This window comes from Ranitomeya variabilis, chromosome 4 (genome assembly GCF_051348905.1).
Source record: "Ranitomeya variabilis isolate aRanVar5 chromosome 4, aRanVar5.hap1, whole genome shotgun sequence".
Taxonomy (NCBI): Eukaryota; Metazoa; Chordata; class Amphibia; order Anura; family Dendrobatidae; genus Ranitomeya; species Ranitomeya variabilis.
This window is the reverse complement of record NC_135235.1, coordinates 632,567,400-632,594,134: the sequence shown is the minus strand read 5'-3', so window position 1 is coordinate 632,594,134 and position 26,735 is coordinate 632,567,400. Positions and strand designations below refer to the sequence as shown.

Below are 26,735 nucleotides of genomic sequence, written 5' to 3'. Positions count from 1 at the left end.
GTTACCGGCGTCACATGATCACTACATCCAGTCATGGCCCCGTCCTGCCCCCAGTATAACACACAGTCCCATTATAGTCACATACAGAGATTTATCACAGGCTCAGCACTGAGGGGGTTACTGCCCCCTGCCCCCGCCCAGTAATGGGGAATCTCCAGCACCTACCTCCACCTGCAGAGCCGCACACCACATATATGGCTGCTCTGTGCGCACAGGACCTGGGATGATGAAGAGTCTCAGGGCCGAGACTCCACCCCTAATGTAACTGATCACATGACTGTGACCTCATCACAGGTCCTGTGCGCACAGAGCAGCCATATATGTGGTGTGCGGCTCTGCAGGTGGAGGTAGGTGCTGGAGATTCCCCATTACTGGGCGCAGGGGACATGAGGTGTATCTAGAGTTTCTGGCACCCGGGGCAAGAATTCATTTTGGTGCCCCCCCCCAAGGGCAGCTCTGGCGTCATCAGCAGCAGTGGGGGCTATGGCTGCTCCTCCTGCACAGTCCAAAGCTCATGTACAGTAGGCAGGGATTCCTCCAGCTCTGCTATGTCAGTCACCTCACAGATGTGTTTGTCAGGGGAGAGGCCTCCTCACAGAGGGTGTGAGCTGCTCTCTGGAGTCTCTCCAGCTTTCTGACTAAACCTGCTTTAACCTTCCCCCTCAGTAACATGTAACCATTATTGTTAGCTACATTGGTGAAGTTTCACTTCCTGGCAGAGACTTCATCTGGGCGACATTATTACTTTTATTCGCCGCCCCCTGGGTGTCTTACCCTGTTCTGGGCTTTTCTATCTTTTGTTTTTGTGGCCACATCCTGTGTGACAGAAGAGCAAAGGAGAAGACACGACGACAGTCCCCAGTGAGGAGGAGCAGCCCGGGGTGCACACATGTAAGCGCCAGGCAGCTTGTGCTCTCGTGGGGCTTTTGGCCTAAAAGCTGCACAGAGGGGCGGCTGCTGCTGGGGTCTGGCAGAGCAATAGTTAATCTAATCATTGCAAACATCTGCTTAATGGAGCTACTGGTCACCAGTGGCTAATGGTTGGGAAAGGAGCTGCATGTTCTCCTGTTACCTGTATGTGTGAGGCTGGGTGAGCCATGGGTTCCTATGCAGGATCAGGAAGATTACAAGGCAGCAGCTCTGAGTTCTGGAACTACAAGTGTCAGCACTTCCCGCCTGTGCAAGCTTGCTGATGCTGCAGCCCTGGACTCACTCTGGCTACGTTCACATTTGCGTTGTGCGCCGCAGCGTCGGCGCCGCAACGCACAACGCAAACAAAAACGCAGTTGCGTTTTGAACAAAAAACGCTGCGTTTTGCGCCGCATGCGCCCCCCCAAAATCTATACAATGTTTTGCATATTTATTGGAAAACACATGCGTCGTACAACGCACCACGACGCAAGTACTTGCGTCGTCTGCGTTGTCAATACAAATCAATGGGAAAAAAGGCGCATCGACGACGCAAACACGACGCATGCGTTTTTTAAAAAGTCAGCGCAGCAAAAAAAATGCAACATGTTGCGTTTGCCGCGCCCTGACAGGTGCGCCCTAACGCCGCATGCGGCGTACGACGCACCAAAACGCATGACAACGCATGTACATGCGGCGCCATGCGGCCCCAATGTTAAAGATAGGGCCGCACGACGCATGCGTTTTGTTGCGGCGACGACGCTGCGGCGCACAACGCAAATGTGAACGTAGCCTCTCTCTCCTCTCTCTCCTCTCCTCACGCTCTGCCGCAGCATCTCATCGCCTTCCTCTGACACAGCCGGCCGCTGAATGATGACGTCATCCAGCGGCGCGTCTGGGTCAGAGGAAGCAGGAAGACAGATCGCTGGGCTGCAGAGCTGCAGGGATTTATCCCTGCCCACCGCAGCCACTCTGCAGGGGCTCCCCTCCACCTCTGCACACTTTGGGAGTCGGCGCGCTGCAGCTTCTCTGTGCCGGCTGTCAGCTTGACAGTCGGCACAGAGAACAGCTGACTCCCAGTGCGGGGGACGGCAGAATGCCGCCACCGGGGGAGACACTGCGGACCGCCGCTTTAGGCGGCCCGACTGTGCCCCCCTGCCGGCTGCGCCCGGGGCAAATGCCCCGGCTGCCCCCCCCTAGATACGCCACTGCCCCTCAGTGCTGAGCCTGTGATAAATCCCTGTATGTGACTATAATGGGACTGTGTGTTATACGGGGGGCAGGACGGGGCCATGACTGGATGTAGTGATCATGTGACGCCGGTAACAGCTCCGGAGGTTTCTTACATGGGATCTTTATGATGTTACATCGTCATCTTCTCCCCATTCAGGTCCCTACAATATCGGATCCTCTCAGTGCAGATCTTCTATATAAGAGAATTCTCCTGAGTGACCCTACAAGGATGGATAGGGACAGGGACAAGATGGCGGAGAGGATATTACACCTCACCCTAGAGATCCTCTTCCGGCTTACTGGAGAGGTGAGAGATTCTGATGACGTCACATTACATCATTCTTATCTATGGGAATAACAGATGGACAGAACTGGAGAGGTGAGGACTCTGGAAATGTCTGTAGTGAGGTTTATTAATGTGTCTCTCCATAACCAGGATTACACAGTAGTGAAGAAGACCTCTAGTGAGCGCTGTCAGGCCCCTGTGTCTGAGGGATGGGGAAGACCCCTGAGCCCAATGACGGGGCCTCCACCTCACCCCCTGATTCATGAGGACATCAATGACCAGAAGATCCTAGAACTCACCTACAAGATGATTGAGCTGCTGACTGGAGAGGTGACACTGCTGGGAATGCTGGGACATTATACAGTAACGCTATGAAGGGATCGGGGGGATGACGGTATCATTGTATGTGTCAGGTTCCTATAAGGTGTCAGGATGTCGCCGTCTATTTCTCCATGGAGGAGTGGGAGTATTTAGAAGGACACAAAGATCTGTACAAGGACGTCATGATGGAGGTTCCCCAGCCCCTCACATCACCAGGTAATAGACAGGACTAAATACACACAGCCTATAATTATCTGTATGTAAAGAATGAATTCAGTCCCTGTATGTGTTTCCTCCAGTTCTATCCAGTAAGAGGACAACACCAGAGAGATGTCCCTGTCCTTTTCTCCCACAGGACTGTAAACAAGAAGATCCCGATGATTCCCTGGATCATCAGGTAGATGGAGAGAAGGTATCATGAGATCTCCCCTATGATGTGTAGAAGGTTGTGAGGGTCTTGTGTTCAGTCTGGTTTTATCCACCAGCATTAGCGTGTGACTGAAGGACAATGCACCATGTTAGAAGAGTCATGTAGTCATGGATTACTTCCAGGAACGGGACAGCAAGGTTTTTATTGTTCCCTTAATATTCATTGTCAAGATTTTAATCCTATAGAGCATCTCTGGGACATGATATAATGGGCTCTTCAGAGCTTGTCAATAGCGTCATCTAATTTGTGGCAACTTCATCATAAGACAATATTCCTGCCAAATGATCTCAGCATCTAGTGGAATCCATGACACCATGAATAGTTGAGATTCTGAAACTGTAAAAAAGTCCAACATGCTACTAGATGGGTGTCTGTAATAAAGTGGCCATTCAGTTTGTTTTATACTTGATGGAGATGACTGGATAAAGCTGATCATAGACATTAGACGGTGTCTGGATCTTCTCACAATTTTCTGGTTATGGAGACCTAGGATTAGAAGTCAATAGGTTGAGTTTATACAGGAGATCTGCAGCTATCTGGTAACTGCTGCTCTGTTATATGTGGTCATGTTCATTTATGATCTTTCTTTATTCTTCTTCTTACAACTTCTCCATCTGTGACTTTTACAACATTTGTTTCAGGGTGAAGATCTGCCTCATATTAATACTACAGAGACATATGTGAGGAGTTATGAGCGGTGTAAAGAGGAGATTCCTATAGATAACCGCACAGGTGAGTAGTGACCATTAAATTCAGAGAAGTCACAGATTCTACTTAGTCACTGGCTTCTACGATTATGTGGTGATTTTATTTTAGAGTTTGTTACCCTGAGTTTTTGATGTAGATTATATTTTTATACTAATTTAATGCAGAAATGTAAAACAAATTATCAAATTGAAATGGCATTTTCTTCAACACAGAAAGAAATACAGGGTTGTTCTCAGTACATTTTGTGCTGATCTTATGAACATGTAATTGCTGCAGAGAAGCACTGATCACTACTTAGATCAGAGATTGGCTGCAGTGGTCACATGTTTGTCTGACTGGAAGAGGAGGTATGAAGATCAGCAGGGTAGGTGGGCAGCACTGGAAGAGGAGTGTCAAAGGATTGGTAAGTTGAGATAGTTTTTTTCTAATATTTGTAGTAAGGCCAGGTAGGCTAGGGTTAAATACTAGCTCAGCAGGTTCTGATTAGATCACCTGGCTAGCCTGCATATAACCAGTCTAGCTGTTCACCTTAGGAGTCAGCTCAGGGAAGTTGACCAGATTGGATGTGTCTTGGAGTAGAAGAAGCTGAGACAGGACAGAATCACTCTCTGAGAAGAGTTTGCACAGGCCATGGGCAGAGAACCACAAGTATCAGTGGTTGATATTTACCATAGCTGTTTTTGTTTGACATAGCTGGGGATGGCTCACTCTTGTATTAGAATCCAGGGTCTGTTCTGTTTAGTTAGTGTCTGGACAAGGCTAGGAATTTATGTTTGAGTTTGCTTTGGTGCTGTTCAACTTTATGAAAACCAAAAAAACTTCCTGTGTTGCCTGTGTGAATGCTACCTAATGCCTAAAGCCTACCAGAGACAGTGAACCCATACAAATGGTGGATGCAGTGCTGGTGTGAAGTCTCAGAGAGCACAGGTGATTGCAGTATGAAAATTCAATGTCCTGGGTAAAGGCAGCTACAGCATTTCCAACATAGTCTGAAAGCATGGAGGAGCTTGTTAATCCACTAGTCCAGCAACAGCAGACCTAACAGGAGACTAACAAACTCCAGATGCAACAGTTTCAACAGTAGCAGCAGCTTCAGCAGCAGGATTTGTGGTAGCAGTTACAACAGCAGCAGCATCATCAGCAGTTATAACAGGTTCAGCAGCATCAGCAGCAGATGACTCTCCTGGCAGAAACTGTTCGGGCCATAGAGATGGCACTACCCGCCAGCCAAAGTGAAGGTATCCAGGTTAGGCAAATGGTATGGGGGGCCTTACAGAAGATGACTCTGAAGGATGACATCGAGGCTTTCCTGACTATGTTTGAGAAGGAGGCAGAGGGAAACTGCCCTCAATGGGCAGAGGTACTAGCTCCATACTTTGCTGGGGAACCACAGACAGCAAACTATGACTTTCGCTGCTGGATGCAAAAGAGTATGATAAGCTGAAAGCGGAGATTATGGCAAGTTTGGGTGTCACATTGGCATTCCGGGCACAACGAGAGCATATCTGGTGCTACCAAAGGTACAAACCTCCCCGGTCACACATGTTCAACCTGTTACACCTGGTGCAAAAATGGCTGCAGCCCAAAATCTGTTCTTCAACACAAATGATGTAAAGTGTGGTAGTAGGCCGATTTATCCACTCACTACTGAAATCCATGCAAAGATTGGTTGCTTAAGGAGAACCCCATAATGCAGGTGACCTTGTGAGCCTCGTGGAAAAATATTTGGCCATGTAGAACTCCCCGAGCAATCAAAGGAACCTAAGGTCACATTTCTGGGTGACCCAAAAGAAGGAGACCTAGGCCACATCTGAGGGCGCACAAAGACCAAAGGTTACATCTGGCACCATCATCTGTTGGAGGTGTCGAGTCTGAGATCATATAACAGCCAATTGTCTCTTGACCTCAGAGCCAATGGACTGCAACGTAGGCCAGCGCTACTCCTACTTGGCCTACCCTGCCTGCAGTGCTGTAACCCATCCTGGCGAAGGGCGTCAGCAATGCCAGGTGACTGTAAACGGCGTCCAAGTGCTGGGACTTCTGGAGTTTGGTAAGGTGTATCTATGGTGATGCCAAGAACTATCCCATAGCTCTGGTCAACATACACACAGACTGTGATTTCATGTCCCTCCGTGTGGGAGTGGTCAAGGAGTTGTTGAGTGCTATTGTGATCGGTCAAGATTTTTCTTGTTCTCGGACTTATGGGCTAAAGCTTTCGCACTCAGTAGTCTAGTATACCATCAAGAATCAGCTATGGTAACAAGGCACGTGATGTATACGGTGGATTTTCTTTCACTGTAATGGCTAGAAAGGAGGATGAGGATGCATCCTCTGAAGCTAATATATCTGACCTGGAGGACCAGTACAACTTTGGGACTGCCCAGCTCAGAGACTTAACAGGAAAAGATACTCTGGAAAATATAATATAGGTTTCCATTGAGATGGGAGCCGATAGTTGTTTTCCACAAGAGGCAAAATACAGGGGGTATAACTGGTCAGCTCAATTGAGACAATTTAAGCCTGGAGATCTGGTACTTGTGTTAGTGCTGACAGGAGTGAGAAAATTCCTTACACAGTGGGCAGGAGCCCTATAGGCTTACAATCTATGAGAAAATAGGGAAGACACAAAAAGTAAATGATAAAAAGTGATTGCCTTGTGTGGTACAGCCACCAATATAATAAATCGGGTACTCAAATAACGCTGCAAGAACCATTAACCAAGCCCGTATTTGTACAACTACAGATACAGAGCGCTATTAAGTGCATGGAGGCTGTTATGATCCTTAGTGGCTGAGGATCACAAAACGGACTAGCTAAGTTACTGAACATAGAAACGAGCTCTAGGGAGGTGGTAACTGGACTGACCGCAAACCTGATCCTAACCAAACACACTAAAGGTAGCCGGTGAACGTGCCTAAAATCCTGGACGTCTCGACGCAGCCTGAGAAACTAGCTACCCCTAGAGGGAAAATAAGACCTCACTTGCCTCAGAGAAATAACCCCAAAGATATAGGAAGCCCCCAACAAATAATAACGGTGAGGTAAGGGGAAAATACAAACGTAGAAATGAAAACAGATTCAGCAAATGAGGCCCGCTAATACTAGATAGCAGAAGACAGATAGGGAACTGTGCGGTCAGTAGAAAACCCTATGCAAAATATCCACGCTGAGAATACAAGAACCCCCACACCAACTAACGGTGTGGGGGGAGAAACTCAGCCCCCTAGAGCTACCAGCAAGCGAGGAAATCACATATAAGCAAGCTGGACAAGGACTAATCACCAACCAAGAAACATATTGAACACTGGTGATCAAAAAATGAATAAACAAAACTTAGCTTCTCTTGAAGAGACTGATAATGAAGGAATGCAGGAGAGCTCCAAATAGCACTGAATACATTGACAGCCGGCAACAACTGAAAGTCCAGGTGAGCTAAATAGGAAACCAACTACCAGATAACGAGACAGCTGATGCCAGCCACCAACCTGCAGAAAGACACAAAGCCACCAGAGGGAGCCCAAAGACAGCACTCACGCAGTACCACTTGTGACCACAAGAGGGAGCCCAAAAATAGAGTTCACAACAGTACCCCCCCTTGAGGAGGGGTCACCGAACCCTCATCAAGACCCCCAGGGCAATCAGGATGCGCCACATGGAAGGCATGAACCAAATCGGCCGCATGAACATCAGAGGCGACAACCCAGGAATTATCCTCCTGACCATAGCCCTTCCACTTAACCAAATACTGAAGCCTCCATCTAGAAATACGAGAATCCAAGATCTTCTCCACCACGTACTCCAATTCGCCCTCAACCAGCACCGGAGCAGGGGGCTCAACAGAAGGAACCACAGGCACCACATACCTCCGCAACAAAGACCTATGGAACACATTATGAATGGTAAACGACGCTGGGAGGTCCAAACGAAAAGACACCGGGTTAAGGATTTCCAAAATCTTATAAGGACCGATGAAGCGAGGCTTGAATTTAGGGGAGGAGACCTTCATAGGCACATACCGAGAAGACAGCCATACCAAATCCCCAGCACGAAGTCGGGGACCTACACCGCGACGGCGGTTGGCAAAGCGCTGAGCCTTCTCCTGTGACAACTTCAAATTGTCCACCACATGGTTCCAAATCTGCTGCAACCTATCCACCACAGAATCCACCCCAGGACAGTCAGAAGGCTCCACCTGACCCGAGGAAAAACGAGGATGAAAACCAGAATTGCAGAAAAAAGGCGAAACCAAAGTAGCAGAACTAGCCCGATTATTAAGGGCAAATTCGGCCAATGGCAAAAAAGTCACCCAATCATCCTGATCAGCAGAAACAAAACATCTTAAATACGTTTCCAAGGTCTGATTAGTTTGCTCGGTTTGACCATTCGTCTGAGGATGGAGAGCCGACGAAAAAGACAAATCAATGCCCATCTTAGCACAAAAGATCCGCCAAAATCTGGACACAAACTGGGATCCTCTGTCAGACACAATATTTTCAGGGATGCCGTGTAAGCGAACCACATTCTGAAAAAATAAAGGAACCAAATCGGAGGAGGAAGGCAACTTAGACAAGGGCACCAAATGGACCATTTTGGAAAAACGATCACACACCACCCAGATGACAGACATTCTCTGAGATACTGGAAGATCTGAAATAAAATCCATGGAAATGTGCGTCCAAGGCCTCTTCGGGACAAGCAAAGGCAAAAGCAACCCGCTGGCACGAGAACAGCAAGGCTTAGCCCGAGCACAAATCCCACAGGACTGCACAAAGGAACGCACATCCCGCGACAAGGAAGGTCACCAGAATGACCTAGCCACCAAATCTCTGGTACCAAAAATGACAGGATGACCTGCCAACACCGAAGAATGAACCTCGGAAATAACTCTGCTGGTCCATCTATCTGGGACAAACAGTCTCTCTGGTGGGCAACGGTCAGGTCTATCCGCCTGAAATTTCTGCAGCACTCGTCGCAAATCTGGGGAAATGGCAGACAAAATCACTCCCTCTCTGAGGATACCAGCCGGCTCTGAAACTCCCGGCGAGTCAGGCACAAAACTCCTAGAAAGAGCATCAGCCTTCACGTTCTTCGAACCAGGCAGGTACGAGACCACGAAATCGAAACGGGAGAAAAACAACGACCAACGAGCCTGTTGTGAATTTGCTTTTTGGCTCCCTCTAGTGGTTACTAGTGATTTGACTCTGGGTATGTCAGTCATCCCTTGTATGCTCACCTGGGCCGTTAGTTCAGGGATGTTGCTATATAAGCTCCCTGGACCTTCAGTTCAATGCCTGGCAACGTTGTAATCAGAGCTAATCTGTTGTGCTCTTGTCTACTGATCCTGGTTCCTGCTTGATTAAGCTAAGTCTGCTTTCTTGCTTTTTGCTATTTGTTTTTGTTTGCATTTTTGTCCAGCTTGTACATAATCTGTATCCTAACCTTGCTGGAAGCTCTAGGGAGGCTGGAGTTCTCCCCCCGGGCCGTTACACGGTTCGGGGGTTCTTGAATTTCCAGTGTGGAATTTTGATAGGGTTTTCGTTGACCATATAAGTTATCTTACTACATTCTGCTATTAGTAAGTGGGCCTCTCTTTGCTAAACCTAGTTCATCTCTGTGTTTGTCATTTCCTCTTACCTCACCGTTATTATTTGTGGGGGGCTTGTATCCAACTTTTGGGGTCTATTATCTGGAGGCAAGAGAGGTCTTTGTTTTCCTCTTCTAGGGGTAGTTAGTCCTCTGGCTGGCGCGAGACATCTAGCGACCAACGTAGGCATGTTCCCCGGCTACTTCTAGTGTTGGCGTTAGGAGTAGATATATGGTCAACCCAGTTACCACTGCCCTATGAGCTGGATTTTTGTACTTCGCAGACTTACTTGTTCCTCTGAGACCCTCGCCATTGGGGTCATAACACGAGCCTGTCTAGGATTCAGCCGCTTGGCAGACTCGAGATAAATCAGATTCTTGTGATCAGTCAAGACCACCACACGATGCTTAGCTCCCTCGAGCCAATGCCGCCACTCCTCAAATGCCCACTTCATAGCCAACAACTCCCGATTACCAACGTCATAATTCCACTCGGCAGGCGAAAGCTTTCTTGAAAAGAAAGCACAAAGCTTCATCACAGAGGAATCAGAGCTTCTCTGCGACAAAACAGCCCCTGCTCCAATCTCAGAAGCATCAACCTCGACCTGAAAAGGAAGAGAGATATCAGGCTGACATAAGACTGGAACTGAAGAGAACCGGCGCTTCAGCTCCCGAAAGGCTTCCACGGCCGCAGGAGACCAATTAGTCACATCAGAACCCTTCTTGGTCAAATCCTTCAAGGGCTTAACCACGCCAGAAAAATTAGCGATGAAGCGACGGTAAAAATTAGCAAAACCCAAGAACTTCTGAAGACTCTTAATGGATGTAGGCTGAGTCCAGTCATGAATAGCCTGGACCTTGACTGGGTCCATCTCAATAGTAGAAGGAGAAAAAATAAAACCCAAAAATTAAACCTTCTGTACTCCGAAGAGACATTTTGAGCCCTTCACAAATAAGGCATTAGCACGCAGGACCTGAAATACCATCCTGACCTGCCTCACATGGGACTCCCAATCATCAGAAAAGACCAAAATGTCATCCAGATACACAATCATAAATTTATCCAGATATTCTCGGAAGATGTCATGCATGAAAGACTGAAACACAGAAGGAGCATTAGAGAGTCCAAAAGGCATCACCAAGTACTCAAAATGGCCTTCGGGCGTATTAAATGCTGTTTTCCATTCATCCCCCTGCTTAATACACACAAGGTTATACGCACCACGAAGATCTATCTTGGTGAACCAACTGGACCCCTTAATCCGAGCAAACAGATCAGACAATAATGGCAAAGGATACTGAAATTTGACCGTGATTTTATTTAGAAGACGGTAATCTATACAAGGTCTCAGAGAACCATCCTTCTTGGCCACAAAAAAGAATCCTGCACCAAGAGGGGAGGAGGATGGACGAATATGTCCCTTCTCCAAAGACTCCTTTATATAACTCCGCATCGCGGCGTGTTCTGGTACAGACAAATTAAAAAGTCGTCCCTTAGGGAACTTACTACCAGGAATCAAATTTATAGCACAATCACAATCCCTATGAGGAGGCAGGGCACCGGATCTGGGCTCATCAAATACATCCTGGTAGTCCGACAAAAACTCAGGGACCTCAGAAGGAGTGGAAGAAGCAATTGACACTAAAGGAGCATCGCCATGAATCCCCTGGCAACCCCAACTTGACACAGACATAGCTTTCCAATCCAGAACTGGATTATGGGCCTGCAGCCATGGCAGACCCAAAACGACAACATCATGTAAATTATGCAGCACAAGAAAGCGAATCACCTCCTGATGTACAGGAGTCATGCACATGGTCACTTGAGTCCAATACTGAGGCTTATTCTCAGCCAATGGTGTAGCATCAATTCCCCTCAGTGGAATAGGGAATTCCAAAGGCTCCAGGACAAAACCACAGCGCCTGGCAAATGACAAATCCATCAGATTCAGGGCAGCACTTGAATCCACAAAAGCCATAACCGAGTAGGATGACAAAGAACAGATTAAAGTAACAGACAAAATTAATTTAGGCTGTATAGTACCAACGGTGACAGGTTTAGCGATTTTTTTTTTTTTTTTTTTTTTTTTTAGCGCTTAGAGCATGCTGAGATAACATGAGTAGAATCACCACAGTAAAAGCACAACCCATTTTGACGTTATGACTTTGCCACTCATTTCTGGTCAGAATTCTGTCACATTGCATAGACTCAGGTCTCTGTTCAGAAAACACTGCCAGATGGTGCGCAGATTTGCGCTCCCGCAAACGCCGATCAATCTGAACGGCCAAAGCCATTGAGTCATTCAGACTAGCAGGCGTGGGGAACCCCACCATCACATTCTTAATGGCTTCAGAAAGACCCTCTCTGAAATTTGCAGCCAGGGCACACTCATTCCATTGAGTAAGCACCGACCATTTCCTAAATCTCTGACAATACACCTCTGCCTCATCCTGACCTTGAGAGAGGGCCAGCAAAGCCTTTTCTGCCTGGTTCTCAAGATTAGGTTCCTCATAAAGCAGTCCAAGCGCCAGAAAAAACGCATCCACATTCAGCAATGCAGGATCTCCTGGCGCCAGGGAGAAAGCCCAATCTTCAGGGTCGCCACGTAACAAGGAGATAACAATTTTATCTTGCTGAGCGGAATCACCAGAGGAACGAGGTCTCAAAGATAGAAATAATTTACAATTATTCTTAAAATTCAGAAACCTAGATCTATCTCCAGAAAACAACTCAGGAATAGGTATTTTTGGCTCTGACATAGGACTATGAACAACAAAATCCTGAATGCTTTGCACCCTTGCAGCAAGATGATCCACACTAGAAGTCAGACTCTGAATATCCATGTCTGCAGCTGAACTCAAAACCACCCAGAGATTAACCCCTTCATGACCCAGCCTATTTTGGCCTTAATGACCTTGCCGTTTTTTGCAATTCTGACCAGTGTCCCTTTATGAGGTAATAACTCAGGAACGCTTCAACGGATCCTAGCGATTCTGAGATTGTTTTTTCGTGACATATTGGGCTTCATGTTAGTGGTAAATTTAGGTCGATAATTTCTGAGTTTATTTGTGAAAAAAACGGAAATTTGGTGAAAATTTTGAAAATTTTGCAATTTTCACATTTTGAATTTTTATTCTGTTAAACCAGAGTTATGTGACACAAAATAGTTAATAAATAACATTTCCCACATGTCTACTTTACATCAGCACAATTTTGGAAACAAATTTTTTTTTTTTGCTAGGAAGTTAAGGGTTAAAATTTGACCAGTGATTTCTCATTTTTACAACAAAATTTACAAAACCATTTTTTTTAGGGACCACCTCACATTTGAAGTCAGTTTGAGGGTTCTATATGGCTGAAAATACCCAAAAGTGACACCATTCTAAAAACTGCACCCCTCAAGGTGCTCAAAACCACATTCAAGAAGTTTATTAACCCTTCAGGTGTTTCACAGCAGCAGAAGCAACATGGAAGTAAAAAATGAACATTTAACTTTTTAGTCACAAAAATGATCTTTTCGCAACAATTTTTTTATTTTCCCAAGGGTAAAAGGAGAAACTGGACCGCGAACGATGTTGTCCAATTTGTCCTGAGTACGCTGATACCTCATATGTGGGGGTAAACCACTGTTTGGGCGCACGGCAGGGCTCGGAAGGGAAGGAGCGCCATTTGACTTTTTCAATGAAAAATTGGCTCCAATCTTTAGCGGACACCATGTCGCGTTTGGAGAGCCCCCGTGTGCCTAAACATTGGAGCTCCCCCACAAGTGACCCCATTTTGAAAACTAGACCCCCCAAGGAACTTATCTGGAAGCATAGTGAGCACTTTAAACCCCCAGGTGCTTCACAAATTGATCCGTAAAAATGAAACAGTACTTTTTTTTCACAAAAAAATTATTTTAGCCTCAATTTTTTCATTTTCACATGGGCAACAGGATAAAATGGATCCTAAAATTTGTTGGACAATTTCTCCTGAGTACACCGATACCTCACATGTGGGGGTAAACCACTACTTGGGCACATGGTAAGGCTCGGAAGGGAAGGAGCGCCATTTGACTTTTTGAATGGAAAATTAGCTCCAATCGTTAGCGGACACCATGTCGCGTTTGGAGAGCCCCTGTGTGCCTAAACATTGGAGCTCCCCTACAAGTGACCCCATTTTGGAAACTAGACCCCACAAGGAACTTATCTAGATGCATAGTGAGCACTTAAAACCCCCAGGTGCTTCACAGAAGTTTATAACGCAGAGCCATGAAAATAAAAAATAATTTTTCTTTCCTCAAAAATGATTTTTAGCCCAGAATTTTTTATTTTCCCAAGGGTAATAGGAGAAATTGGACCCCAAATGTTGTTGTCCAGTTTGTCCTGAGTACGATGATACCCCATATGTGGGGGTAAACCACTGTTTGGGCGCACGGCAGGGCTCGGAAGGGAAGGCACGCCATTTGGCTTTTTGAATGGAAAATTAGCTCCAATCATTAGTGGACACCATGTCGCGTTTGGAGAGCCCCTGTGTGCCTAAACATTGGAGATCCCGCACAAGTGACCCCCATTTTGGAAACTAGACCTCCCAAGGAACTAATCTAGAAGTGTGGTGAGCTCTTTAAACCCCCAGGTGCTTCACAGAAGTTTATAACGCAGAGCCATGAAAATAAAAAATAATTTTTCTTTTCTCAAAAACGATTTTTTAGCCCACAATTTTTTATTTTCCCAAGGGTAACAGGAGAAATTGGACCCCAAAAGTTGTTGTCCAGTTTCTCCTGAGTACGCTGATACCCCATATGTGTGGGTAAACCACTGTTTGGGCACATGCCGGGGCTCGGAAGGGAAGTAGTGACGTTTTGGAATGCAGACTTTGATGGAATGGTCTGCGGGCATCATGTTACATTTGCAGAGCCCCTGATATGCCTAAACAGTAGAAACCCCCCACAAGTGACCCCATTTTGGAAACTAGACCCCCCAAGGAACTTATCTAGATGTGTGGTGAGCACGTTCAACCCCCAAGTGCTTCACAGAAGTTTACAACGCAGAGCCGTGAAAATAAAAAATCATTTTTTCTTTCCTCAAAAAAGATGTTTTAGCAAGCAATTTTTTATTTTCACAAGGGTAACAGGAGAAATTTGACCCCAATATTTGTTGCCCAGTTTGTTGTGAGTACGCTGATACCCCATATGTGGGGGTAAACCACTGTTTGGGCGCATTTCAGGGCTCGGAAGGGAAGTAGTGACATTTGAAATGCAGACTTTGATGGAATGGTCTGTGGGCATCACGTTGCATTTGCAGAGCCCCTGATGTGGCTAAACAGTAGAATCACCCCAGAAGTGACCCCATTTTGGAAACTAGACCCCCCAAGGAACTTATCTAGATGTGTGGTGAGCACTTTCAACCCCCAAGTGCTTCACAGAAGTTTATAACGCAGAGCCGTGAAAATAAAAAATAATTGTTCTTTCCTCAAAAATTGTTTTAGCAAGTAATTTTTTATTTTTGCAAGGGTAACAGGAGAAATTGGACCCCAACAGTTGTTGCCCAGTTTGTCCTGAGTACACTGGTACCCCATATGTGGGGGTAAACCACTGTTTGGGCGCACGTAGGGGCTGGGAAGGGAGGGAGCACCATTTGACTTTTTGAACGCAAGATTGGCTGGAATCAATGGTGGCGCCATGTTGCGTTTGGAGACCCCTGATGTGCCTAAACAGTGGAAACCCCTCAATTCTAACTTCAACACTAACCCCAACACACCCCTAACCCTAATCCCAACTGTAGCCATAACCCTAATCACAACCCTAACCCCAACACACCCCTAACCACAACCCTAACCCCAACACACCCGTAACCCTAATTCCAACCCTAATCCTAACCCTAATCCCAACCCTAACCCTAATCATAACCCTAACCACAACTGTAACCCCAACACACCCCTAACCCTATCCGTAACCCTAACCACAAGCCTAATTTTAACCCTATTTCCAACCCTAGCCCTAATTCCAACCCTAACTCTAATTCCAACCCTAACCCTAAGGCTATGTGCCCACGTTGCGGATTCGTGTGAGATTTTTCCGCACGATTTTTTAAAAATCTGCAGGTAAAAGGCACTGCGTTTTACCTGCGGATTTACAGCGGATTTCCAGTGTTTTTTTGTGCGGATTTCACCTGCGGATTCCCATTGAGGAACAGGTGTAAAACGCTGCGGAATCCGCACAAAGAATTGACATGCTGCAGAAAATACAACGCGGCGTTTCTGCACGGAATTTTCCGCACCATGGGCACAGCGGATTTGGTTTTCCATAGGTGTACATGGTACTGTAAACCTGATGGAAAACTGCTACGAATTCGCAGCGGCCAATCCGCTGCGGATCCGCGGCCAATCCGCTGCGGATCCGTGGCCAAATCTGCTCTGTGTGCACATGCCATAACCCTACCCCTACTTGTAACCCTAACCCTACCCCTAGTTCTAACCCTAGTTCTAACCCTAACCCTAGTGGAAAAAGAAAAAAAAATATTTTCTTTATTTTATTATTGTCCCTACCTATGGGGGTGATAAAGGGGGGGGGTTATTTATTATTTTTTTATTTTGATCGCTGCGATAGAACCTATCACAGCGATCAAAATGTACTTTTAGCGAATCTGCCGGCTGGCAGATTCGGCGGGCGCACTGCGCATGCGCCCGCCATTTTCCAAGATGGCGGCACCCATGGAGAAGACGGCCGGACACCGGGAGGGACATCGAAGCTAGGTAAGTATGGGGGGTGGGATCGGAACACGGGGGTGGGGGTGGGATCGGAACACGGGGGGGGGGGGGGATCGGAGGACCGGGGGAGCGGACAGGAGGACCGGGGGAGCGGACAGGAGTGAGGAGGGGAGCGGACAGGAGATCGGGGCAGAAAGGACGACTGGGGGGGCGATCGGTGGGTGTGGGGGGGCAGATCGGGGTCTCCAGCCATGGCAGATGCTATTACAGCATCGGCCATGGCTGGATTGTAATATTTCACCATTTTCATAGGTGAAATATTACAAATCGCTCTGATTGGCTTTCACTTTCAACAGCCAATCAGAGCGATCGTAGCCACCGGGGGGTTAAGCCACCCCCCCTGGGCTGAAGTACCACTCCCCCTGTTTCTGCAGATCGGGTGAAAATGGAGTTAACCCTTTCACCCGATCTGCAGGAACGCGATCTTTCCATGACGCCACGTAGGCGTCACAGGTCGGATTGGCACCGACTTTCATGACGCCTACCTGGCGTCAAAGGTCGGGAAGGGGTTAAGGGGATGAGAGAAGGTGGACAGACTGCAGCAAAGGGAGAGAAAAAAAATTGTACTCAGGACTTCTCTTATCCCACTTCTGCGATGCATTCAACACTTTTCGGCCGGCTGTACTGTTATGATCCTTAGTGGCTGAGGATCACAAAACGGACTAGCTAAGTTACTGAACATAGAAACGAGCTCTAGGGAGGTGGTAACTGGACTGACCGCAAACCTGATCCTAACCAAACACACTAAAGGTAGCCGGTGAACGTGCCTAAAATCCTGGACGTCTCAACGCAGCCTGAGAAACTAGCTACCCCTAGAGGGAAAATAAGACCTCACTTGCCTCAGAGATATAACCCCAAAGATATAGGAAGCCCCCAATAAATAATAACGGTGAGGTAAGGGGAAAATACAAACGTAGAAATGAAAACAGATTCAGCAAATGAGGCCCGCTAATACTAGATAGCAGAAGACAGATACGGAACTGTGCGGTCAGTAGAAAACCCTATGCAAAATATCCACGCTGAGAATACAAGAACCCCCACACCAACTAACGGTGTGGGGGGAGAAACTCAGCCCCCTAGAGCTACCAGCAAGCGAGGAAATCACATATAAGCCAGCTGGACAAGGACTAATCACCAACCAAGAAACATATTGAACACTGGTGATCAAAAAATGAATAAACAAAACTTAGCTTCTCTTGAAGAGACTGCACTCACGCAGTACCACTTGTGACCACAAGAGGGAGCCCAAAAATAGAGTTCACAACAGGAGGCTGTCTAAACAGATGCTATGACTTGGAAGAAAATTTTGGAAAGGGCAAAATGGGAAGGTTAAATATGTGGGGTGAGGAGATAGGCCAGTCTAGAAAAGTACATTTTAGGGCACGCTTAAAACTGTGGGTGTTGGGAATTAATTGAATTGTCCTGGTTAGTGCATGCCACTGAATTGGCTCAGCTTGGGAAAAGTCTTGGATATGGGAATTTGAAGTTCGGATTATTGATGATGTTATTGTTTGGTCATTAGTGGAATTGAGGGCATAGGTAGGATTGTAGACAAAGATGAGGACGGAAATGAAAAGTGGCGGAACTGTGGAGTGCTTTATGGGTGAGAGGGATAAGTTTATATTGAACTCTATATCAGATGGGCAACCAGTGCAATGGCTGGCACAGGGTAGAGGCATTGGTTCAGCAGTTGGAGTGGAAAAAGATCCTGGCTGCATTCAACATGGATTGAAGAGATGAGAGTTCAGTCAGAGGAAGACCAATTTGTAAAGAGTTACAATAGTTCAGACGAGAATGAATAAGAGCAACAGTGAGAGTTCTTGCAGAGTCAAAGGTATGAAAAGGTTGAATTCTAGAGAGGATTTTGAGCTGTAGGTGACAAGAGTGAGCGACTGAAGGAAAGATCTGAGTCAAATATAACTCTAAGACAACGGATATACTGCTGGGGTAAAACCACACAAGGTATTGTATTTATATTATTTCTATGCTTTTTAAATCCATGTGAAAGCTAATTAATTGATTACATATTACTATTAATTCTAGATCATTTTTTTTTTATATGAAGTCTGAATCGAGACATTTCTTCACTATTCAGTTTCCATAGCCCCTGATATTTCTCAAAGTTTCAACTTTGCTTTGGTCAATAATCATCTTAGAATATCAATCAGAAGACAGATAATGGACCTGAGCTGCCAAAATTTTATGAAACCCTATTGTTAAAATATCTTGGAGGGGGATGTATCACTCTTAGGTAGGAGAAGACTGTTCCCCTGCCTCCTGACTTCCTGATTACTAGGAGGTGGAGAACTACTTGACAGTTTGGATCATCATCATCATGGCGCTACAGGCCCAAACTGTGAATTCACCGATACTGAATAGATAAGGGAGCTGGAGGCTGTTGCCCATAAAGAATAGGCTATGATTATAAAAGCTACAAAAAGCTAGGATTTGGCTATGCATTACAGTTGAAACCAGAAGTTTCCATACACTATATAAAAAGACACACATGCATGTTTTTCTCAATCTATGACATGAAATCAGAATAAACCTTTCCCATTTTAGGTCAACTAGGATTACTATAATCTATTTATATAATTGCCTTGTAATGTTTTAATTTCCTGTTCTGTCCAGATGTCATTATATCCTAGAATTCCAAGCGGAGGAAGTTCAACGACCGCCATATTGGGACACCCAAGTGATGGGTGTCTCAATATGGAAACTGCTGGTACCAACCTATTGTGCGGTACCACCAGCGGAACACTGTCACACCAAACACACACTCACACTTACATCCACACTCACATTCACACACACTCTCACACTCCCAATCACACACTCATGTAGCCTCTTGCGCGGTACCACCAGCGGAACACCATCGTGAACACGCCACCGCCAGGATCAGCCGAATGATTCATTGACTGCCGCCATCTTTGTACTGGAGGAGTGCATGCGCAGTTTTAATGTGACCGCCGCTTTTTGTCTGCACAAAGATGGTGGCGGTCTGATTTACTGCGCCTGTGCGAATTACGCTCAGGTGCAGTAAATTATTTGGCTGATCCCGGCGGCAGATGCGCGACATGTCTACAGGCAGAGGAAGCCGGTCACATTACAAGGGTTTTCCCACGAATGAAAGTTCATTTTAAAAATTTACTGTGTCTGACCGTGTACGGAGCATACCACATCTCCTGGGCAGGGGAAGAAGCATAAGATAATACTGACATTACAGCAGGCGATCACAGTGGATTCATTTTGTGAGGTAAAATATTTCACTGACTGTATTTAAAAAATATTTTACCTCACAAAATGTATCCTCTTCGATCTCCTGCTGTAATGCCAGTATTGTCTTTTGCTTCTTCCCCTGCCCAGATGCTGTGGTATGTTCGGTACACGGTCAGAAACAGACAATTTGTAAAATTAACTTTTATTCATGGGAAAAACCCTTTAAAAAGCAATTATCAGCGCCAACATGGCTCCTCCTAAAAAGTACGCCAATGACAGTGAAAGGAAAGCAACAAAGGCACAACGTCGAAGACAACAAAGGGCAAATTAGACTATTGAAGAACAACAGCACCGATGGGACAAAAACAATGCATATAAGCGTAGGCGTCAAGCACATGAGTCCCCTGATGCAAACGTCATTAGATTATCACAGGATGCCATTAGGCAACAACAGCGCTGCATGCCTGCCCCTATTGTGACATTACTGCCCTCTCAATGCGATAGCATGGGGCCTCCATCTAGTTATTAATATCTGTCAAATGCCAGAATAATGAGAGAAAGAGAATGTTTTAAGGCATTTTTATTAGTTACTGCAAAGTCAAGAGTTTACATACATTTCATTAGTATTTGGTACCACTGCCTTTAAACTGAATGACTTAAGTCAAACGTTTGGGATATCTTTCAACAAGTTTCTTACAATAGTTGGTCAGAATTTAGGCTCATTCCTCCTTACAAAACTGGTCCAACTGATCCAGGTTTGTAGGTCTCTTTGCTCGCACCTGCCTTTTCAACTTTGCCCATAAATTTTCAATAGGATTGAGATCAGGGCTTTGTGATGGCCACTCCAAAACATTGACTTTGTTATCCTTAAGCCACTTTGTTACCATTTTGGCAGTATGCTTCTGTCATTGTCCATGTATTGAGACTCTGCTCAGTATTGCCACATAGTCTTCTTTTCTCATGATGCCATCTATTTTGTGAAGTGCACCAGTCCCTCCTGCAGCATAACAACCCTACAACATGATGCTGACACCCCCGTGTTTCATAGTTGGGATGGTGTTCTTAGGCTTCCAAGCGTCTCCCTTTTTCCTCCAAATGTAACGATGGTCATTATGCCCAAAAAGTTCAATTTTAGTTTCATCAGACCACAGGACATGTCTCCAAAAATTAAGGTCTTTGTTCCTGTGCGCATTTGTAAACATTAATCTAGCTTTTTTATGTTTCTTTTGAAATAATGGCTTCTTCCTGGCAGAGTGATCTTTCAGCCCATGTTGATACAGTACTCGTTTCACTGTGGATATTGACATAATCTTACCAGCTTCCTCCATCATCTTCACCAGGTCTTTTGCTTTTGTCATTGGGTTGATATGCACATGTCGGACTAAAGCACGTTCATCTCTGGGACAAAGAACCCATCTCCTTCCTGAGCGGTATGATGGCTGGACATTCCCATCTTGTTTGTACTTGTGTATAATTGTTTGTACACATGAACAAGGCACCTTCAGGTATCTTGAAATTAGGATGAGCCAGACTTGTGCAAGTCCACAATTCTCTTCCTGATATCTTGGCTGATTTCTTGAGACTTTCCCGTGATGCTACACAAAAAGCAGTGTGTTTCAGGTGTGCATTAAAATACATACATAGGTGTGTCTCTAATTAACTCAGATGTTGCCAAAAAAGAGGCTTCCAAACACATGACACCATCATATGGGCAGTCCAGAATTGTTTAAAGGCATAGTAATCTTAGTGTATGTAAACTTTTGTCTTTGCAGTAAGTAATAAAAATGCCTTAAAACATTCTCTCCCTCTCTTATTATTCTGGCATTTGGCAAATATTAATAATTATGGTAATCCTAATTTACCTAAAACAGGAAAGGTATATTCTGATTTCATGTCAGATATTGAGAAAAACATGCACATGTGTACATTTGCAACAACAGATCTAACCCATTCAAATCAATAGGTTGCTGAAAAACGTGGACAGTACACAGATGTCATACATGTGTTATCTGTGTTCTGTCCTTTTTTTAATGTTTCACAAAATGTGCACAAGAAACGTTATTTTTTCAGACAAGGAAAATGATTGCCACACTGATGGTAAAAACTAATTATTTGACTAAACACTGATATAAATGTGATCTAAACCACTGATGAAAACTAGTCTGTTTTTTTTTGCATACTAGAAGAATCAATGACTTGAGAAGATCTTAGTTGATTTTTACTACCATATGAAAAATATAGGAATGTTTAGCTATAATATAATAAATTTATTTCAAGACAATGTTAATGAAAAATAATAAAATCAGTTTTATTCTTGGCAGATGACTGTACGAGGAGCTCAGAGGGACATCTGATTTTTTCAGATTTTGCAGCAGATGATCAGGTTATAGCACCAGATACTTATGAAGAACATGCCATTACCGCAAATATACCTGTAAATCTTCACAGCATAAATACGTCATTTATATATTTTCAACAGTTCTTATCTTCTGATTCATCACAGACTGTTAAGCCAAATAACAGTAATAAAAGTGATTGTGGTCATCAAAGACCTCAGAAATGGGAGAAGCCATTTTCATGTACCGAATGTGAGAAACGTTTTATACAGAAATCAGATTTCGTTAGACATCAGAGAATTCACACAGGGGAGAAGCCATTTTCATGTTCAGAATGTGGGAAAAGTTTTACAGATCAATCGAATTTTCTCAGACATCAAAGAATTCACACAGGAGAGAAGCCATTTTTTTGTTCCGATTGTGGGAAATGTTTTAGACAGAAATCACATCTTCTTAGACATCAAAAAACTCACAAACACGAGAAGCCATTTTCATGTTCAGAATGTGGGAAATGTTTTACGGAGAAATCAGATCTGGTTAAACATCAGAAAAGGCACTTGTTCAGAATGTGAGAAATGTTTTATGAGCAAATCACAAGTCATTGCACATCAAGGACTTCACCCAGTGGAGAAGACGTTTTATGTTCTGATTGAGGGAAATGTTTTACACAATAAAACACGTCTTGCTAGGCATCACAGAACTCACAAATGTGAGAAGCCATTTACTTGTTCAGAATGTGGAAAGTGTTTTAGATAAAAATCACATCTTCTTAAACATCAAAGAAATCACACAAAAAAATAGTTATTCCTTTTTTTTTAACCCCTTCCCACCAAAGCCTGTTTTCACCTTTCTGACCAGGTTATATTTTTTTTAAATTCAGACCAGTGTTACTTTATGTGGCAATAACTCTGGAAGGCTTCAATGTATCCTAGTGATTCTGAAAATGTTTTTCATTACACATTGTATTTTATGTTATTAGTAAATTTAAGCCAATATGATTTCAGTTTATTTCCGAAAATATCAAAAATTAGAATTTTTTTTAAAGATTTTAAAACTTTGTCATTTTATGCCCTTAGACTAGATAGTCATACCACACATAAGAGTTAATAAATAACATTTGCCAAATGTCTACTTTACATCAGCTTCATATCTGAAATCACCTTTTTTTCTGTTAGATTGTTAGAAGGGTTAAAATTTTACCAGGCATTTTTAATTTTTTCAATGAAATTTAGCAAACCTATATTTTTCGGAACCACTTCATTTTTAAAGTGACTCTGAGGGGCATTTGAGTCCAAAAATCCACAAACAAGACCTCAATTTTAACCCCTTAACGACGTTGGGCATAATAATAGGGCCATGTCGTACTCCCTCCCTTTGATGTGGGCTCCACCCTCGGCTATTAACCCGTCAAACGTTGACAGCGGCATTTAACATGCACTTCCTGCAATCGTGCCGGAAATCTGCCCATTTGTGACCCCTGTCACGTGATCACGGTCACCGATGGGTTGGCATGACAACCAGAGGTCTTCTGGAGACCTCAATGGTTGTCACTACTGGATTGCTATAAGCACTGCACAGTGGTCAGCACTCATAGCAAGTGAGGTATTCTGCTACATACAGGCGATCTGATCATCGCCTGTATGTAGCAGAGTCGATCGAGTTATGGCAGCTTCTAGTCTCCCATGGAGACTATTGAAGCATGCCAAAAGTAAAAAAAATGTTTTTAAAAATATAAAAAATATATAAAAGTTCAAATCACCCCCTTTTGCCCCATTCATAATAAAATAAAAAAAATTAAACATACACATATTTGGTATCGCCACATTCAGAATCGTCCGATCTATCAATAAAAAAAAGATTAACCTGATCGCTCAACGACGTAGAGAGAAAAAAAAAGTAAAATCGCCAGAATTACGTTTTTTTGATTGCCGTGACATTGCATTAAAATGGTACCATTAAAAACATCAGCTTGGCACACAAAAAATAAGCACTCACCCAACCTGAGATTACGAAAAATGGAGATGCTACGGCTATCGGAAAATGGCACCATATTATTTTTTTAACAAAGTTTGGAATTTTTTTCAACCACTTAGATAAAAAAGAAGCTAGACATGTTTGGTGTCTATGAACTTGTAAAGACCTGGAGAATGGCAGGTCAGTTTTAGTATTTTAGTGAACCTTGTAAAAAAACAACTGTGTGATTTCACTTTTTTTGCAATTTCACTGCACTTGGAATTTTTTTTCCCGTTTTCCAGTACAAGACATGTTAAAACTAATGGTGTCGTTCGAAAGTACAACTCGTTCTGCAAAAAAATAACTCCTCACATGGTCATATTGATGGAAAAATAAAAAAGTTATGGCTCTAGGAAGACGGGGAGCAAAAAACGCAAAATCTGGTCATGAAGCGGTCAAAATCGTCACCCCTCAGTGTATTCAAAAGTGCATTTAGAAAGTTTGTTAACCCTTTATGTTCCTCACAAGAATTAATGCAACCTGGAAGAAAGAAATGAAAATTTCATTTTTTGTTTTAGTAAAATGTCGCTTTACCCCCCAAATTTTAATTTTTACAAGGATATAAGGACTTTATTCCATATGTGGTCAGAAACTACCTTTTGAAGAAACAGCAGCTGGGCCGAACTGGCCATCTGGCAAATGCCAGAAGGGCCTGTCTGGTTGTGGTCTGTCTTGTCTGCTACGTTGTTAACAGAATCGGTGTTCTCAAGACACCCATACTGTTAAGAGTTGTGATGGAGCACAAAGTTGCTGACTCCGTCACTTACCCCAGCAGGCCACGCATATCATTAGAAATATTGGTCTTGTAGTAAATCTTCCTTTTCACCATCCAGGGTAATATTAGTAATATATCTCATCTGGTGCTTGGGGATGGGGACAACATGGGCCTGTGTGATTTCAAATGCCAGGGTTCAATTTCAGCCCCAGTTCGTACCTGCACAGCAGGACTTGGAAGGGAAGGAGCTTTATTTAAGCGTAAATTTGGTTGGAATAGATTGCGAATGCCATGTCACATTAGGAAAGCTGACAAGGTGACAAGACAGCAGAAAACCCCACAAGTGACCCCATTTTGGAAACTACAACCTTCAAGGAATTTACAGATTGGTGAGATGACCATTGTGAACCTACTGGTGCTTCACAGAATTTTATAATATTGGGTTGTGAAAATTAAATATTAAGTTATTTTGCATTAAAATGTTGCTGAAGTCCCAAATTTCGCATTTTCAAAAGGGTAACAAGAAATTGCAGACTAGATAACGGTCGGTTTGCTCCTGAGTACTCAAATACCCCAGATTTGGTTGGAAACTACTATTTTGGAACATGTCATGGCTGGGAAGGGAAGGAGCACTATTTGAGTTTTGGAGCAAAATTTTTGTTGGAACAGATTGCAGACACTATGTTGCATTTTGGAGAGTCAATGAGGTGTCAAAACCTCAGAAACCTCCTATAAGTGACCCCATTTTATGTAGGAGTGTAGTGACCATTTTAAACCAACAGATGATTTCTGAATTTTGTAACATTGGGCTGTAAAAATGAAAGATTACATTTTTACACGAAAACATTGCTTTGTCTAAAAATTAACCCCTTAACCCCTTAATGACCAACAATAAGACTTCAAAATGACCTGCGATATAAAACAATAAAAGAACAGGATTCCCCTATGGGTGACAATCCAGCTGTTGTCGACTGCGCACTATAGCTGCCAACTTACTGCATCAGCCACGATCAGTGTTGGCACCGACCATGACGGTTTAACCCCTTACATACTGCTATAAATAGTGACTACAGCATCTTAATGGTTAACAGTGTGGGGGATCCGTCATTAACGCCGTCGGGACCCTGAGATCTTGATCGTGTATACCTGATGTTTGCAATGGCAGATCACCATCAGTTACAGTCTGCCGGCTACAGTGGCCTGTTCTGAAGTTGGAAACATTTAGGTGGTAAAAATATTTTTTTTTTCATTTTTGTCATGTCACTTTGCATTAATTCCTGAAAAGCACCTGAGGGTTAATAAACTACCTGAATGCAATTTTTAATACATTGAGGGGTGCTGTTTTTAAAATGGTATCACATTTGGGGGATTCCAGTATATAAGACCCCCAAAGTCAATTCAAAACTTAATTGGTCCCTAAAGAAATAAGTTTGGGAAATTTCATTGAAAAAAAAAATGAAAAACTACTGCTACATTTTTTAACTCTTTAAAATGTTAACAAAATAAGACAACATTTTACAAATGGTACTGATGTAAAGCAGACATGAGGGAAATGTTATTTACTATTGTTTTTGTGTGCTATGACTATATGGATTAATGGGATAATCAGTCAAAGTTTGAAAATTACTTTTTTCACATTTCTGATATTTTTATAAATAAACACAAAACATACCAAACTATCTTTACCATTATCATAAAGTATAATGTGTCATGAAAAAACAATCTCCAAATCAATGGGATATGTTGAAGCGTTGCAGAGTTATTACCGTATTTTTCAGACTATAAGACGCACTTTTTTCCCAAAAATGTTTTGGGGAAAATGGGGGTGCATCTTATAGTCACAATATACTTACAAATGGTGCGGCGGTGGCAGCGGCAGTGGTCCCGATGCAGCCTCCCTTCCTAGGATGGTGTGGCTGTGGCCTTGATTCTGTTGGTTGGTTATTACTTGCCTATACATAGTCATGAATTTTGTCTTATGTTGTATGATCTTTTCTGCCAAAACAGTAATTAAACACATTAGTGATATTAGACTGTTATTATTTTGCACATAACTATATGTGGTCGGTATCTGTATATACGGTAAGTGCATATTTATTACAGACTTGCAACGTGGCTGCCAATTTGTTTCCTGGGTGGGATGGATTTCTGTGTGCCATACTCTTTCACTATATTTTTTTATAATGTCTATGTTTTGTTTTTAGGTAATTACAAATAAAGGTTGTTATATTTTA

At 43.8% G+C, this 26,735-nt stretch overlaps 3 protein-coding genes across 4 annotated transcripts in view; 2 read left to right on the top strand and 1 right to left on the bottom strand.

Moving 5' to 3' along the window:
* The window catches only part of LOC143767279 (uncharacterized), a 34,317-nt gene extending 34,069 nt beyond the window's left edge, over positions 1–248 (bottom strand). Inside the window, exon 1 of the mRNA XM_077255488.1 lies at positions 166–248. Within this exon, the coding sequence (XP_077111603.1) occupies positions 166–192 (27 nt within the window). The 5' untranslated portion in view covers positions 193–248. The remainder of the gene's footprint in view (positions 1–165) is intronic.
* Positions 1–26,735, top strand: part of LOC143767327 (uncharacterized) — a 760,398-nt gene that overhangs the window by 151,986 nt on the left and 581,677 nt on the right. The gene's annotated exons all lie outside the window — the stretch shown is intronic.
* LOC143767302 (gastrula zinc finger protein XlCGF66.1-like) lies at positions 221–26,735 on the top strand. Of its 2 annotated transcripts, none has more exons than XM_077255533.1 (7): positions 221–347; positions 2,300–2,449; positions 2,579–2,758; positions 2,842–2,965; positions 3,049–3,146; positions 3,821–3,911; positions 21,759–26,735. In XM_077255533.1, the coding sequence occupies exons 1-7, from the start codon at positions 321–323 to the stop codon at positions 22,343–22,345; spliced, it is 1,257 nt and encodes a 418-aa protein (XP_077111648.1). In that variant the 5' UTR covers positions 221–320; the 3' UTR covers positions 22,346–26,735. The 2 variants fall into 2 exon arrangements, with proteins under 2 accessions (XP_077111648.1, XP_077111650.1); XM_077255535.1 differs by having other exon boundaries at positions 338–891.